General features: G+C 31.3%; 1 protein-coding gene across 3 annotated transcripts; it reads right to left on the minus strand.

The window, feature by feature from the left end:
• Positions 1-1,720: 1,720 nt before the first annotated feature.
• Positions 1,721-14,344, minus strand: LOC145323305 (uncharacterized). 3 transcript variants are annotated; one of them, XM_080165736.1, is made up of 12 exons: positions 14,142-14,344; positions 12,011-12,081; positions 9,585-9,668; positions 9,297-9,383; positions 8,338-8,436; positions 7,496-7,549; positions 7,039-7,086; positions 4,950-5,002; positions 4,475-4,585; positions 3,871-3,925; positions 3,167-3,199; positions 1,792-1,930 (listed from the first exon to the last, which is right to left on the minus strand). In XM_080165736.1, the coding sequence occupies exons 2-11, from the start codon at positions 12,064-12,066 to the stop codon at positions 3,175-3,177; spliced, it is 672 nt and encodes a 223-aa protein (XP_080021862.1). In that variant the 5' UTR covers positions 12,067-12,081; positions 14,142-14,344; the 3' UTR covers positions 1,792-1,930; positions 3,167-3,174. The 3 variants fall into 3 exon arrangements, with proteins under 3 accessions (XP_080021860.1, XP_080021861.1, XP_080021862.1); XM_080165734.1 differs by lacking the exon at positions 3,167-3,199 and having other exon boundaries at positions 1,721-1,930; XM_080165735.1 differs by lacking the exons at positions 3,167-3,199; positions 12,011-12,081; positions 14,142-14,344 and adding an exon at positions 11,597-11,628 and having other exon boundaries at positions 1,722-1,930.
• Positions 14,345-18,242: the final 3,898 nt, after the last annotated feature.

Raw genomic sequence — 18,242 nt, forward strand, 5'->3', positions numbered from 1 at the left:
CAATCAAGATTTAATCAAAGACCCAAAAGATTTAAAGACAACGAATAAGAAAATTGTATTTATTAAACTTTGAGTGCCAGTTTATTTTACAATGTACCTCACCTCCCTGATTTTTCTACTCTATTTGTGTCTGTCCTTCTGTCCATAATACTTTTTTTCATACAGCTTTCTCACACAGTAGTTGAGTTCAAAGTTATTAGAGTAGCTTTACTTAACAAAAGTAAATTTTATGAGTCAAACATTTAACCAGTGTTTATTTGAAGAATAATATGATATACATACATATATATTTAGTACATTTAGGTTACATATAACATTCATAAATACAACCATAAGTTAGTTTAAAAGACACTCTATAACTCTTTTTCCAAATGTGAAAAGCGTTCTTTTTTCATTTTTAGTGCAGTTTACGGTTAAATGTTCCTGGTAACGATTATTTCATTATTATTTGTAGGCCTTTTTTGTCAGTTAAAATTTTGTGCGAGCATAATCTATATGTTCCACCGTTTGCCCGTCAGCAGCCTTCAAACTTCATAGAGTTTTGAAGATAATCGTCACCTGGAACATTTCACCGTTAACTGCACTATATCCGTTATTTCTATACATCTATTTGAAAGGCTTATCTAATTTTAACGTTAACGTTCTTTAAAATTTCTTATCAATAATAAAAGTGCAAGTTTAGAGTGTCTTTGCAAATGTAAATAATGTAAGAATAATCAGAAATGCTAAAGCAGTAATTATTTATAATTTATTAACATGTAGAACTTTATATTAAACAAGCTAGGGCTCTGCAGCTGCGCACCCAGCCGCGCATAAACCTCAAATTAAAATCCGATGTGTGACCCAAATTAATTTCTCTCGAAAAGATCTATTGTCTGTTTAGGAACAGATTTTGAAATCCAGCTGAATTTTAAAGTTATAATATGACGATTTTACTTAGACTTATATACGGCTGATGCGTGGCTGGCGAGCTCTAAAACAATCAACATTAAATACTAGAGGTAAGAGTGATTTTTCTAAATTGAGTTTTTGCTTTAAACATTATTTTATTTTATTGCATAAAAACATGTAAAAAAATATGTACAAAATAAATGAATAAATTGAGAGAGAAAACCTTGCCATTGCTTATTTTTCTCTAAAATTTTTAAACAAATAACAAAACTTGTAAAAAGGTAATTTAATAAAAGTTATCCTCTCCTCTAGATTACAAGAATTGTGTGTTAATTTAAAATAAATGTAAATAGATATATGTTGGTGATCTGGAAAGATCTTTGGTTGTGTAGCTAGCCTGCTTATATTTTCTAGCTGGCTTCACAATTGAATAGTGTTTTTAAAGGTGATTTATTTAGTAACACAAAGACATTGATGTCCATAATTAGCGCAGAAACAGAAAGAAAATAATAAAGTAAATGAATAGAGAGTGCTTAAGCTAAATGTAACTTTCCCTATAAGGCAAGAACTCTGTTTGAACTGCCAATAACCCAATAGGACATAGATAATTTGCCGCCACTTTAACCATTTAGTGTAAAACTAACCAAAACAATGAAAAGTAATCATAAAAGATTCTAACAGCTAAATTGAGAGAGTAAAGTTTAATGAAATCATTTTCGTTTGCTGCTAAAGAAAGGGGTCCTTGCTATTTGGGGAAGGAAGTTAACTCTTATATAATCTATGTTTATACACTTATTAAGAAATCAATATTGAATTCTTAGATATAATAAACTATTAGGAAGGGAAAGGGAGAATTTGTGTAGATTATGTAGGATCCAGACTAAACTATCTCTAATCATAGATACTAGCAGAGAGACAGTATGACATACTCTAGCTACAGAGTGGCTGCGCCTGTAATTAAGCCTGTTCTACTCCAATTTTGAGTGAAATAGAAGATTTGAGGGAAGACTGGGTGTTGGTGCGCGTGTAGGAACGAGACCTAAAAAAAAAAGTATAGATATTTATCGCTCCGTAAAACAGACAGCCTTCCGCGGATATCAAAATAGAAAATTATAAAGATTTAAACCAGTTTTGTTAACCCCTAAGGGCCTTAGGCCCGGCCTAACAAAACTTATAATCTTTTAATTTTTATTTTAGTGTACAAAATTGTGTAAAGTATTAAACTATTCATGATTTTTCAGTATGGCTGAGAACCGGTTCTAATCCAGCTGATATTAATCGGTTTCGAAGCTATAATGGAAATACCATTAAGTTTATTTTTAGTTGGTAAAAACTTTCATCATTGTATTTACACTAATTTCCATACAATAGCGGATGGAAAGAGGGATTAATCATCAATATAAATTTTTTTGGACATTCAATTGTGGGGGAAAGGGTTCGATTCCCCCTACAAATAGTCCTACATTTTTTATTGTCTATTCTATAGATTAACAAAAAAACTTAAATAAAAAATAAAAGAAAAGCTATAAATTTTATCTGTATATTAAATTACGTCTTTGTTATTATTATGTAAATAAAATTACGAACTTTAAGGTAAAAATTTCCATATTTTGCAAATTGATCCTTATGTTTATTTTTTTCGAAATGTGTAAATGATACTGTACTTATGTCCAATAGTCTTAAGAAATAAGCATTGATTTTCAGAGGGGGGGTGGGGGGGCATTGCAGGATTTCACTACAAAATAAATTGATTACACAGAATGAAAACTAAAAAAATGTATTATATATATATGTATTTGGTACTGTAAAAAGAAATATGTCTTTAAAAGTAAAAAAAACGATAAAACAACTAATGCTCTATTAACCATAAACACTAAAAGATTTATCTGAAATTGAAATCAAAAGTCTAACTACATATTTAAAGGTATCATGTATCATGGCATAACATTGAATTTTAGAATTTGCCGCTAAAAGGAACCAATAAAGGGTCTTCTTGTTCAATAACCAGCGGAAGACAAGGAAAGTCGCTAAAAATCAGCATGTGACGTCATAGAAATGAGGAATTATCCATCTCCTTTTATCCTCTCCACATCCCTCATTTTTATGAGTATGACGTCAGAATTTTTTTGAGCGACTTTCTTCGTCTTCAACCAGCGCGGCGGCGTAATATTGGATGTCTTTTGACACGCTGTTGGTTCATTTTAGCAGTAAATCATCATCTTGAGTATCAGTAATGCCAAAGTCGTATGTGGAAGTAAAACTAACTACATCTTACTAGATAATTTAAACCATTATTCTAATTTTCCTCCTAAAATTACAACAAATAATTAAATATGACATGCAGGTTTAAATACAAATACTTTATAGATTTCTAAGCTAGAAAAAAATATTTAGAATTTTTTTCCAGTATGGCATCGAAACCGATCAGTATCCGCTGGATAGAACCGTTTCTCAGACACACTGAAAAATCATGTATAGCATCGTATCATAGACAATTTTCAACGAATATTAAAATGAAAATCATAAAATCAATACCAGTTTTGTTAGCTCCTAGGAACGACGGGCCCGCTTTTAATCTTACAATTTTTTCTTTTTTTATCTGCGGAAAGCTGTCTATAATACGATGCGATAAATAACTATTCAGATTTTTTATTAGCATGCTTTAAAGATATAAAAGAAATAGTACTTTAAGTATTTAGATGAAAAAATAAGCAAATCAATGTATTCCAAACTACTCTACAAGTCTTGCACGTCAGTCTGTTAAGTATTGTCAATAAGTTTTTATATTATTAAAAAGGGGCAAAGTTCTTTTAAATTTTAATCACTTTTAAGTTTTGCCTCAAAAATGCGACTATTTCATAGAGAACTGATATAATAAAAATAAGTGATAAAATACAGGCTTATTATTATATTATTTCAATGCATGATCAATTTATTTAGCATTAAATGAATGCGATGAAAACTCTAAACTTTTTTTACCTGGATCTAATATTTTCCGCAGGTTTATCTACCAGCTTCACAGGCTTTGTTATCACTGGAAAAAAAACTTTTTAGATGATATAAATTACATTTATGAATATGACTTCGTCATACATAAAAAATGTTTTGCTACATTTCATAGGTTAGGATTTGCTGAGCTTACATATTCCTTTAAACCTAGTTAATGCTAAGTTAACCCTAACTCCAAGACTAGCATAGAAAATATTAAAGGTATTTTTAAAAGTTATCAAAAATTTCAACTGTTATATGTTTCCTCATCTTATTATAAGAGTTTGGTAAGCTTAGCGCTCAGCCGAGTGATTCTCTGTTACATTACAGCTGACCGGCAAGCTACTCAATTATTAAACACTCGTGGCTACGCTTCTATGTCTTTAGGGGCACTTGATATGGGGGACGTTGAATTCGACCTCCCCATTCTTTATTCTAGTAAAAGTAAAAGATTTTTTTCTAGGGGGGGGGGGGGCTAGCTTCTATTGTACAGGGGAACCATATCGGTTAAACGTTTAGCAACCTATTTCGGTACAGATAGACAGACACAGATCCTGTTACCTTTATGTAAGGATAACTCTGCTTCGCTGCTCACCTAAATGGCTGGGTGTGGTGTCCTTGTAAGAATGAATACAATGGTCTGGCAGGTTGGCCATGCTCGCAGTCCGGCTGGAGGCGGGCAACCTACTCTCAAGCATTCCTGGAACTAGAATAAAAGAAGATTTTTCTCAAAGTTCCTAGCCAACACAGAAACCCAGCCACTTATTTATTATTTATTAATTTAAAATAATGAGGGGTAGTTTTTTCAGTATGCCTTATTCCTGCAGTGGGCTCTACCTTGTACCTAATATAACATAACCTTACCTGACCTAAAGCAATCAAACTATCCCCCCTTTCTACCAGTAATTTTTTATTTATTAAAAAAATAAGGGGGAAAAGTTTTATGCTCAACAAGGTATTTTGATAGAAATTGTCAAACATTTCCTTATCATGTCTTGTTCCTATAAAGTTGTTTTTTTTTATAAAAAAAAACGATCTATTAAAAAGTTAAGATTGTAATTGAAACAAACCTAAACTATGATTTCTGCCTCTGGTGCCTGCTAGACGATCTTCATAATTGGATCTAAAACAAGAAATCAATTAATAATATTCTGGAATAGTAGGTTGTTGTTTGATTCATTTTGGGGGAACATTTTTCGGTACCTATTTAAGCTAGGTGAATGGCTCTATAACTCTCTTTAACTGTTTGTTCATTAATGATTTTTTGTTGTGATTTGTTGTCATCCTTGTTTTAATTTTTTCTAATTTTATAAAGTAACATAGAGTGATCAACACAGTTTAATTAAACTTGTTATTTTTATTTGATAAGTCCAATACACAGTGTTTCATGTTAAAAACAATTTTCAGTTGGTTATAAATAAAAAGACATGATGCTTTAATGAGCATAAGTTTTATGTTTTTTTTTGTCTCAAGCTTAAGATTTCAATAACTACTGAAACTATTGAGTTCTCTTTTTAGGAAAGACTCACATAAGTTCCTGTGTTGTTTTATGCCATTGTTATATCGCCTCCTTACTAATCCCTATGAATACAGAGCCCTTAAATCTATTGGCAGAGCCGCTAATAAATGATTGCATCGTATATGTATTTAAGCAATGTTTAAGGCACTTGATGATTTCATGAATTTAAATTGTTTTGTTTATTTGTTGTTTTCATATTTTTGTAATGGTAAAAACTTTTAATATTTACCAAAATGAAAGAAATAATTAAATTAGCTAAAATAAAAAAATATGGTCCATGAAAATACAAATTAACATATTCTCTTGTAGATATTTTTTTGTTTTGAAAAATTTAATTTAGCTGTTAAGAACAGTAGGGTGATGAAAAAATGTTCTTTGCTTAGACCCTTATTAATTTCGTTTCATAAGTATTAAGTTTCAGTCAAATCTGATGATTTAAAATTAACTCAAAAACGATCTTATTAGATCATGATATATCCTACTTTATAAAGTAAGGTTTTTTATAAACCAATAAACAGATTGAGTTCTCTTTCAAGACAGCTTATTTTTTCAAGGTTATTTTTCTTACTTCATCTTTCCCCTTGCAACACAAAGCTCCTGCATATATGCGCAGTAAAATTATCTTTTTAGCGGATAATTTTGCTATTAGGATTTAAAAGATTTAATGTCTAATGCTTTGCTAACATCAAATATATTATAAATGGTTTTAATTTGCTAATCTTTATGTTTTAAAGTTTTTTTTCATATACCCAACTAGGATCTAAAGGGATAACACAATTGTCATTAAACTGAAGTACATCCCCAATAATGATACACAAAATTTATAGATAAAAGTCGCCAAAATTGTTAAACAAAATAAAAACAAGAAAAAGTTATTCGAAAACTAAGGGAATAGTGTAATTAACAACCCAATGTCCCCTTTCTCCCTGACCCAACTGACTAACAAGATTGGTTGGGTAAAACGTATATTATTAAACATTAAAACAATAAACTTTACACGAAGTACGAAAACAATACACAAAACAACAACAAAACTTTTAAAAGAATAAATTTAGTCATGAATATTATGTAATTTAAGGAAAAGGTTTAGTCAAATAAATTAAAACTTTCTAATAGAAATGGATTTATTATTACTTTGATCTTACACCATATATCATGTACTCTAATGAAGTGAAATAATAATGATTCCCCCATTCACCCTCTTTACCCCATCCCTTTCCATCCTTCTGTATGAACGAACTGACCAATAAGTGTTATCCATGTTAACAACCTAGATTGACGACAATTCTTCCCCTGTATTAATATCCACGTATATTTTATTTGCATTCTAATAGAACACAGGAGAAATAATTTTAATTCAGATGTAAAGATGTAAAATATATTTATAAACGATAGTATTATTGATAAATCCCACGGAAAAGAAATTAAAACAAGGATGACAACATTCATAAGTAGAAAAGCACAAAATCTATTGTGTCCAAAACGTTCAGACATACAGGCGGTCATTTCAAATTATAGAGTAGCTTCGCTACTAAAAATATGGATCACATGAAAGAACTAATCAAATTATTCAAAATCTATCATCAACAAATTTCAAGGTTGACATCTTAATAATCCTATGATAAACCTGTATAAATTACCTTGAAGTGTCCAGGTTACTTCCAGGTGATGAATTTAGAGAACTAGATCTGAAATTTAAAAACAGACGATTACATCCTGTCATCAATATTATAGCAAATATTAGCAATAGTATAATAGTATTTTTTTTGCATCGTGTTATAGATAGCTTTCCGCGGATATTAAAATAAACAAAACAGGTAAAAATTTCTGTAATACAATGCTATACATGATTTTTCAGTATGGCTGAGAACCCTTTCTGATCCAGCGGATACTGATCGGTTTTGAAGCCAATTTCAAATTACATAACAATAATGAAAGTAACTTTTCTGGAGTAAATATTAACTGATGATTTTGGATTTCTGTTTTCTTTTTGCTTTTCAGGGTAGCGCAGAGCAATAGGTACAGCTAAAGATTCTAATGTACTGATAGATTTTTATGAAACGAAAAGGTAACTATTTTAAATTATTTTCTTATTACCTGAATCTATTTAATTCTATTCTTTGTGGCGGTCGGCTTATTCGAAGACTTGACCTAACAAACATTAATGATTAATTAATATAGGTATGCAAAACTCAGCTGTCTTTAAAATGGAGAATTAATGACGGTGGTGATTGGTCCAAAACATAATAAACTATTCGCTGATAGGGTGGGTTTCTAATTTGATACCTTCTAAAAGAGTAAATAATATTTCAACCTCTAAAAAATAGCATTCCCATATAAACAACCCCTTAAATAGTGGATGTAAATATTCATTTATTTCCCGGAGGTAGGCATTTTTAGAAGATTTTAAATTTTTTTTTGGAAGATTTTAGAATTTTTATTAATTATTAAAAGAAACTTGATATCAGGGATATAAATGATCATAGCCGGGAAATAAATGAAAATTAAAAACCAAAATTAAACCACATTTTAGCATAAAAAATGAGTTTTTTGTTTAAATGAGAATGATATTCCTGTCCAGTTTTTTGTTGCTTTCACACAAAGTGCCTGTTTAGCACCGATATTTTTCACCTATCCTTATTTTTAATCAAATTGAAAATAGGAATTGGGTTGTTCTTTACATAACCCCTGGGGGGACTAAATCTTGCGAGGCGTATACCTTTGGAGACCTAACCCTGCAGGGCGACCCAGTATCCAATATAACCTAACCTAAAGTAATGAACAAACAGACGAAAATCTACCCTACCAATGTTAAATTTTTTTTTGATAAATTGGGTTGGTCTGTGCTCAATAAGGTACTTAGTGTGAAAGTGCCTATTTCTTTGATAATATTGTATAGACACTAAGAAATAATGGAAAAGCTTGATATTTAAAAGTACCTTCGTTTGGCTTTGGGTGGGCCTAGTCTTGAATTTTTCCCATCAGGTATTGTTGGCTGACTTTGAATTGTTCGACCTCCACTTAAGTCAGGGGCAGATCTAAATGCATTAGAAAATTGAATATCTATAGAAGCAGCTTATATTTCAATAAAAAATTACGTCACACAATACAAATGGCCAATGATAGGCCAGTATACATTTTAAATGACCAATGGTAAAATATATACTGGGCTATTATTGGTCATTTGTATCCAAACGGGTTTTAATTTGAAGCTTAGTTGCAGCTGGTGCACGGCTGTCGAGCCCTGCAAAAACAATATGACTGTAATACCTAGTCATACCTGTATAGGTTAGGTTTTGTAGGTCCTTGATATTTAGCACTCCATAATCTAGTTATACCTGAATAGGTTAGGTTTTGTAGGTCCTTGATATATAGCACTCCATAATCTAGTTATACCTGTATAGGTTAGGTTTTGTAGGTCCTTGATATTTAGCACTCCATAATCTAGTTATACCTGAATAGGTTAGGTTTTGTAGGTCCTTGATATTTAGCACTCCATAATCTAGTTATACCTGTATAGGTTAGATTTTGTAGGTCCTTGATATTTAGCACTCCATAATCTAGTTATACCTGAATAGGTTAGGTTTTGTAGGTCCTTGATATTTAGCACTCCATAATCTAGTTATACCTGTATAGGTTAGGTTTTGTAGGTCCTTGATATTTAGCACTCCATAATCTAGTTATACCTGAATAGGTTAGATTTTGTAGGTCCTTGATATTTAGCACTCCATAATCTAGTTATACCTGAATAGGTTAGGTTTTGTAGGTCCTTGATATTTAGCACTCCATAATCTAGTTATACCTGTATAGGTTAGGTTTTGTAGGTCCTTGATATTTAGCACTCCATAATCTAGTTTTTGTAGGTCCTTGATATTTAGCAGTCATAATTTAGCTGTACCTGTATAGGTTAGGTTTTGTAGGTCCTTGATATTTAGCACTCCATAATCTTTGCTCATGGCTTTGTCGAAGAGTTTTGGCAAAAGCCCTGCAAAATTTAAAATTCGTTTTAATGTTTAAATAAATTTAATTTTATTGGGAAGCTAAGATTTTATTGTTTTAAAAATCATATGTATGTAATTTACTAAAGTTATTTGAATACAATAAAATGTTAATCCTGACGTCATAACAATAAACAAAGCCAAATTCACACAAAAATTATTTCAAGATTAATTAATAGGAAATGTACCTTGTTCTTTCAATTTGATGCGGTAAAGTTGGATCCGGTGCAGTTTTGTGAAACCATTTATTTCTAGGCCCTGATTCTCCAAACCTTAAATCAGAACAATTGTGTCCTAGAATTTAATTTTAAAAAAGGTTCGGCAGCTGATCGATGGCCACTAACAAGCCTCAAGTAAATTGACGTTATTCTTCAAACCTAGAATAAACACATATATGTTTTTAAATATTTCTTTTAATCAGGGTTCGGCAGCTGCACAAAAGCCACCAATAAGCCGAGGATATAATTTTTAAGTTTAATTATTAGCTAAATGTCTAAATCCCATTAAGACAATAATTCACTTAAGTTATAATATTTTGCGACGTTTACCCCGCTTTCTCGTGTAGTATTTAAATCGTATAAAGGAAAGAAAGGTCTATTATTGATTAAAACTGATTATGATTGATTTATTAAATAGATTTATTTGAAATCTGAGTGCATATTTATAAAAAATATAAACAAAAATATAAACAACATAACCCAATATTTTAAGATTTTAAAACCTGAAATTTTTCATGGAGAATTTAAATGCCTTATTCGTTTAACCTTCAAACCTTATCCTATCCTCTATACATACTAGATAAAGTACAATGTATAAAACAAGTAAATTCAATTCACTTTAAAGAAGACAAAAGGTCAGTATATTTTTGAGATTTTCAATTTTATAACAAGGGGTTTCTGTGCTCGACTGGTCACTCTGAGGAAAACCGTTAAAGTGTCTCCTTATTAATAGATTGAGTATATTTGCTCTAGTCTTGTTATCTGTTATTTTCATCAATAAAGCGACTTACTGACTAACTGACCAATAATAGTGTAGCTACGCTACATAAAAAAATTGCAAACCGTTGACATATTTTACTGTAAACAATAGTTTTATGCATTTTCATGTAAAAAGAAACAGTCACGATATCATATTAGAAAATTGGTTTTAAATGTTTTTGAAATAGTTTCCATGAGAATTTAGAATGATATTGCCATTTTCTGCTTTGATTAATATACTGTAAAGTTCTCATAAGAAGGGGGATGAAAGGGGTGCGGAAGGTGCATTTTTTCTGCATTATTGTTGTTGGAAAAATACTAACGTCAATGACAATCCAATATCAAAATTAATTAGAATTGAAAATTGCATTGCATCAGTACTCGACAATTTCAATTATAAAAAAATATTATTATGACAGATCATTGTGTTTCTAGTGTGGCTTCGAAACCTATTAATAACCGCTGGATTATAACCGGTTCTCAGCTATACTGAAAAATCATGTTTAGCATCGTATTACAGACAATTTTCCACGAAAAAAATAAATCAATACCAGTTTTGTTAGCCGAGCCTCCGACCCCTCGGATCTAACACATCTTATAATTTTTATTTTGTTATCTGCGGAAATCTGTCTTCAATGCGATTAATAACTATTCAAATCTGATTCTGCTCTTAAATAGTTTTGTATCTTGCATAACTAGTTCTGCCCTTTGTTAGCTTAAAAACTATTGGTGGGAGTTTTCAGGATTATTGGGTTGTTATAAAAAATAGGGGTACAGTCTCTTTCGTGGCAACGCTCCTTAAGGGGCGATTCTTCGTTTTTTTCACAGTAGCTTTTCTATTTCTAGCCCCTGCGGGGCTCTAACCCTGTGGGGCAATCACCTAACCTAACCTAATATAATCTATCAAAAGCCATTTTCAAAATACGAAAGGGACTATTCCCAGTCTTCACTCTTTTTATCGTCTATTAATCTATCCCTGTCTGTCTGTAATCAAAAATTGCGTTCTGTATGTATGGCTTAATAGATGAATTGACAAACATTAATTACCAAAAGATTTTGACACTTGGCTGATTTTAAAACAAAAATATATATCTAATAAATTTTAAGTTTTTGGATTACAAATAAATGATATATTTAGGGAATCAACTGTTTTCAATATCACAGCACCTACCTTATGCTCCGATGTTAATGATATTTTTAACTTTGTTTAAATAAAGACTTACCTAGGTCCTGTTCCTCCCCACATAGGAAACCTGGTGCTAGACTTACCTGGGTCCTGTTCCTCCCCACATAGGAAACCTGGTGCTAGACTTACCTGGGTCCTGTTCCTCCCCACATAGGAAACCTAGTGCTAGACTTACCTAGGTCCTGTTCCTCCCCACAAAGGAAACCTGGTGCTAGACTTACCTAGGTCCTGTTCCTCCCCACATAGGAAACCTGGTGCTAGACTTACCTGGGTCCTGTTCCTCCCCACATAGGAAACCTGGTGATAGACTTACCTAGGTCCTGTTCCTCCCCACATAGGAAACCTAGTGCTAGACTTACCTAGGTCCTGTTCCTCCCCACATAGGAAACCTGGTGCTAGACTTACCTAGGTCCTGTTCCTCCCCACATAGGAAACCTGGTGCTAGACTTACCTGGGTCCTGTTCCTCCCCACATAGGAAACCTGGTGCTCCCCGTTGCTACGCTCATAACTATAACCTCATCCTTGGTAAAAAAAATAATTATCATTAATTTTTTGTTTGAATGGTGTTTTAAAATAAAGGTTTCGCCTTAGAGTAACACATTATAATAATACTTAAACTGCAGCTATAAATAAACAGTTTATTTTAATTCGGTTGATAAATATTTAGATTTGATTTGACTATTTTTGTTATATAGCCACTGATTTATATTTTTAGCCCATTTTTTACTGAGGCCCAACTAATAAGCAAGGCTGCACTTTCTTTCACTAATCAAATTCAACCTAACCTAACATAAGAAGTGTACTATAAAATTAGTAAATTATTCTTTGGCTTAAACTTCTAGTTTATTAAAAATTTTGAATTTGTTTTACTTGGATGGAAGAATTGTTGCTTTGAAATAAGCAATTAATAACGAATGTGCATGTTCTATTCTAACTACGTTTTATTTTAGTTTCTTAAAAACATTGCAATGGGCCAATTATTGCTGCGCTAATCATGAACATGATTGTTATTGTTTTATTGCTTTTTTTTACTGTAGTGAAGAAGAATAATGGATATAGAATATACGTGGATATTATGACAGGGGGGAAATTGCCGTCCATTTAGGTTGCTGTCATTTGTTAGAGAACAAGAAAAGCTTGTGTAATATCCAAGTAATAATAGAACCATTAGAAGAATAAACATTGATGACAAGCTAAAATGGAAAGCCTTGCAAGCAATGCACAGGTTTTTCCCTCAAGTTATTTATTTTACAGGCAATTGTCTTTCTTTCCGGACTCGACAGCCGCCTGTGAGCCGTTTATAATTATAAAGGGAAATCAACCATTTTCGTTTTTAAAATTCTGCTTGAATTCTAAACCTGACCCAAATATGGCATTCCTCTTTACAACAAAAATTCTTAGGCTTCAAGTGGGTTTCAAGTTAATGCTTAGTCGCAGCTGGCTGCCGAGCACTGATTTCTATGAAGCTTAGATTACACCTTTCTACCATTCATAAGAATGCTTCTTGCTCCATTGGAAATTGAAAATGAGGTACCTACTGATTAAATTTTTTATTGTTTGAATTTTTTATGCAACGAAGACTAAAATATCAATTAAATGGTAAAATGAAAAGGAAAAAATCTCGAAACCTTTTCATTTAAGCTTTAAAATTGAAGTTAAGAAAAGATAGATTTAAATAAGTAGAATTTGGGGAAATTTCTAATTTTGAAATAAGTATTATCTTAGTGCTTAATATTAAATTAGTTACTACCAAAAAATTAGAAAGTTAACTAAACAAAACATTTGTTTTGGAAAATTGGAAAAATATCTTGAAACATTTACTACGTTCAGAATGCCATAAAAGTGATTTAAATCTCTACACTAATTCTTTTTTTATTATTTTATTCCTAAATTGTATGAATTTATAACTCCATTTTTCATTTTAAATTGTCCAACATTAAGTTAAATTGTAGGCATATTCATGTTAATTATACATAAACATTAAAAGTTATTTAAACATTTCAGTTTCAAGGTCCAATGTTGATTGTTACTGAGAATTTATAGCAACAAGAACAAATGATCTATGGAATAGCTCAGCAATATTACAGGTTTCAAAAAAAATTATTATTCCATATAAAAAAGGAAATAGTCTTATGCTCACTTAGGTTTTTCTTCGAAATGTTATTTGTGTATATATCTTTTAAACGTAAATTCAAGTAATTTGTTTTATTGCTAAAATAACATTAGAAGAGATTTTACCAGGTAGTGATGGGAGAGACATTGGACTATAAATTTAAAAAGTACCCAAAGTTTTCTCAAACATTCATTCAATGGGTGGAACAAAAAACATTGGTTACTTTTACAAAATCTTGATTCATATGTATAAAACATGAAGAGACAAAACTGTTAAACAAATAATTTTAATCTATAGATAGGCAGTTTTGGGGATGTACAGCAATATATCGTCCATTGTCTTATCTTAAATTATCCCTAAGGTTTACAAAGCTAAATCTATATATAGTGGAATTTTGATATCAGATTGAGAAGGACAAATCAAGTTAAAGAATTGCTGGTGCGTTATTAACAATGGTAATAAACTAACCTCAAATTACCAAGTAAAGTTTTATGACAGGACGGTGCTGGAAAAATTCACTGCAACACACAACAGCCTCAAGTTTACATTCTCTTTTAACTGTTTCATAGTTTAATTATATTGTTTTATTAATTTCACTAAATCAGAATTTTAATTTGATTTCTTTTGTTAGTGTTATTTATTCGTCAAGAAATATTCATTTTTTTAAATCTGAAACTTAATTGAGAAAGCAATCTAAAAAGTAATGACGATATGACAAGTTAGAGTATTTTGCGTAACAAGTTGTTTCGCCCCTAGCTCTTGACATTAACACTAGTAGAGAGCAGAATATTGATTAATAATCTAAACAAAAGTGTATATAACTTGTCAAAAATTGCGTAAATACAGGATATTATTTAGGGACATACTTCATGACTTGATTAAAGAGAAGCTTGACTTAAAGTATTATTTTATTTGTTCTGGGAATCGTTGTTCCAAAAATCAGATGATTAGGATAATTGAATTATGTTAAAGTTGTGACAAAAAGTTAAACATTAACATGTTCAAATTAACCTATGAACTTCCCAAAACTCTTATAGAGTTGTTATGCTTTCAAAAACATACTTAACTGGTACATGAATCATCAAGTTTGAAACCAAAAGGACAATTCTAACATATCTAACTTAACGTTAAGAGCAACCCTTACGAACACAGTAATAGTGTCTGACTGATTATGACGTAACAAAAAAATTAGCCAATGAGAGGCCGTTATTGACCAATGGTAAAATTTATAGTGGCCTCTCATTGGCCATTTTTTTTTGTTACGTCATAATCAGTCAGACACTATTACTGTGTTTACCCTTACTGACAGACGTACAGCCGTGTGAACAGACCTACTCTAATTATACAAAAACTTCGCTTTTGACAAGACAATGGCTGACCAATAATTGACTATTATTAATCTTTCAAATCAAATAAACTCAAACTAAACAGAAGAGACAAAGTTCAAGAAGAATATAAAATAAGAAAATCATGTTTCAACATAAAATGTCTTTGCAATACTTTTCATGATAAAATTTTGTTATTAACAATTTATTAACAAAAGAATTTCTAGTCATTTTGCAATAAAACACAGTTAAGCAATGAAACGTTTCTTTTTCTAGGTATTGAAAATAATTTTAGTTTATATTCAATAATATCAAATGCGCCTTTATAGTCAAAAAGACTTTAATTGTTATACTTAAAGGGAGGAAAATCAAGAGAAAATTAATAAAACATAAAGAATAGATTAAAAATCCACATAGATGCATATAAAGCATGAAAAAAGCTGATTGAAATAACAAACAAATATGAATACTTATTTAAATAATTTTTTTTTATTTATTTCAATCTAACAGCTTCACACTTATCTTCTATCTAGAAGGGCAGTTAAATAGCCTAAAACCCCTCCAAAACCCAAATTAAAAGATTTAAATAACCTAAAATACTGCTGACAAATGTGAAGCTTCTCTAGAATGTATAGTATTCGCTGGATAAGAACCGATTTTAAGCCATAATAAAAAATCATGTATCGTATCGTATAAGGGAAATCTTCTACGAATGATAAAAAAAATTCAATATTCATACCAGTTTTGTTAGTCCGGGTCTTCGGTTCCTTTGGTATTACAAAACTTATAATTAATTATTCGCTAAAAGCCGACCATAACAAGATGTGATAAATAACTAGGTATATTTTTATGTACAGTTTTTTATAACAACATTTTGTTAATAGCGACCTTGTAGAAGGTTTTCTATCATATTGTTTTATTTCGACTGTTTTTAAAAGCGAAGCTTTACTATAATTAGGGTCGGCCTGTTCGTCAATAATTGTTTTCGTTTATTTATACATGTTAGAGTTGTCCTATTGATTTTTAACTTTGCATGATTTGACAAAAAAAATGATTTAATGTAATTATCCTATTTATCTGATTTTTTTTATACCGATTCCTATTACAACAAGGTGCAATGTTCTGACACTCTACACGTGTCAATGTTCGTATATCCTTCTGTTTCAGAGCTTTGCTTTTATGGATGTTGTCATGCTTGTTATTAGCCACATTGCGGTTACTTCTTCTAATAATCTCATTTTCACTTCTGCGTAATAATTGTGCAAAATATACGGTAATATCCATAATTACTTCATTGGACTATAATATCACGCACCCCCCCCCCCTTACACACACACCTTAACCTCCTGTTTATAGCGACAAGACGATTCTAACGAACGTCGATGGGGAAGCTTCATTTCAAGTAAAACTGAATACAACTTCTATTTCCCCGCTCATTTATTGGTCATGTTCTTCCAGGGGTAAAAGGAGGAGGAGCCGGGGATACTTTTTTTAGCCCGCTACAGCTTTCACTTTATTAAAGAACATGAAAATTTAGTGTAAGATCCAAGTAATAATAAATCCATTGAAACAGCTTTATATTCTACTAGCGGCTTCGCCCTTAGCCTATAGGGGCTTTCCCCCAAGAGGTAATTGATGAATAAAAATTAGGTACCTGGTGAGAAGCCCCCACTCCACCACTAATTTTAAATAATAGAAAAAAAAATTTGGGTGGATTTTTTCATTTTTCATTGGGGGTTAGGGGTGTCCCACCCCCCAAGAAAATAGCTTAAAACCACCACAGGACTAATAGGTATATACCCTGATGAGTAGAATCCGATCGGTTCAGTGGTTACCTAGATCTTAAGGGACAGACGGATAGACAGACAGACATCGTTCTACTTTGTATTACAGATGTGTTACTAGTTCTCGCCTTAAGAAATAGAAAAACAGAAAAATATAGTAAGAGAGATGAAAAGAGAGCGAGAAAAAGAGGGAGGGAGTGAGAGTGAGAGTGAGAGAGAGAGAGAGAGAGAGAGAGAAAGTGAAAGAGAGATAATGATATATCTTATACTTTTATTGACACGCAAAATAAGATATTTAATGATTAATTTGCCCGGGCAATATGATGTGATAAATAACTTTTTAAACATACGTAAGTAAAAAGAACATAAAATTTAAAACTAAAATTAATTTGTCGAAAAATTTTGAAAATATTTTATTCATTCAGAAGATTTGTGGCTCTTGCTTGTATGAGTGTTGGTGCTGCTCTTTCCATACCTCTTGAACCTGTTGGCATCCTTTGACCTGGCCTTCACCTGGTGCTTCTTGGACTTGCGCTTGATGTTGTGGCCTTTATCCTCTTCCTTGCGGGATGACCTTTCATGAAGCTTGGATTTGTAGCGCTTTGTCGATTTCTTGGTAGCAGCTCCGCTCATAGATTTGCCTTTGTTCTTGTTAGCCATAGCTTTAGAAGTTTTAGCCTTTTTTGCTATTTCAGAGTAGGCGAGTGATTTGATGTAACTGTTCTAATTTCAAAATGTATCACTTATATTTTGAAGATTTTTTTCTTTTTGGTTTCGAAGATTTTTGATTAAAATTTAAATTTTTTGTAGTTGGAGCATTTTATAAAATAGTTTTATGACTAATATACCGGGCCTTCGGTGCCTTAGGGCTAACAAAACTGGTTTTAATTTAATAATTTAATATCCAAAAAAGCTGTCTATAATAAGATGCGACAAATAATTATTAAACTAATCTTCTTTGAACGTATCATTATCAAGAAAACCTTATTGGAAATTTATTTTGGCATTTAAAAGTGAACAACGATAGCACCCTGTCAAAAATAGGTGTCGTTAATGTTTCATCATACGTATGTAATTATAATATCAATAGATTGTCGACTTGTCGTGTCGACATTATGTCAGCCATAGGGTCGACATAAACCCCTGAAATTGCATATCGATAGAATGACAGGTCAAAAACAATATATAGAGTACTAAAATGTCAGTTTTCTAAAATTTTCCTTGTTTTAAATTGAACTATTGTTACAATTGAAATTTAACAGTTAATCATTTATGTTTTTCATGGCATAAATTAAAATCAAAATATATTTGATGTCCTTAATTAAAAATGCAGTCACAGTGTATAAAAATTAAAAACAGATTTTTATTTGTTTGATCACTAGTAAAGTTTATTTACAACTGCTGAAATATAATGGGAATAACTTCCTTATTACCAGAACTCTCTCTCTCTCTCTCTCTCC

This window comes from Acartia tonsa, chromosome 6 (genome assembly GCF_053477335.1).
Source record: "Acartia tonsa isolate MP-2025a chromosome 6, ASM5347733v1, whole genome shotgun sequence".
NCBI classification, from domain to species: Eukaryota; Metazoa; Arthropoda; class Copepoda; order Calanoida; family Acartiidae; genus Acartia; species Acartia tonsa.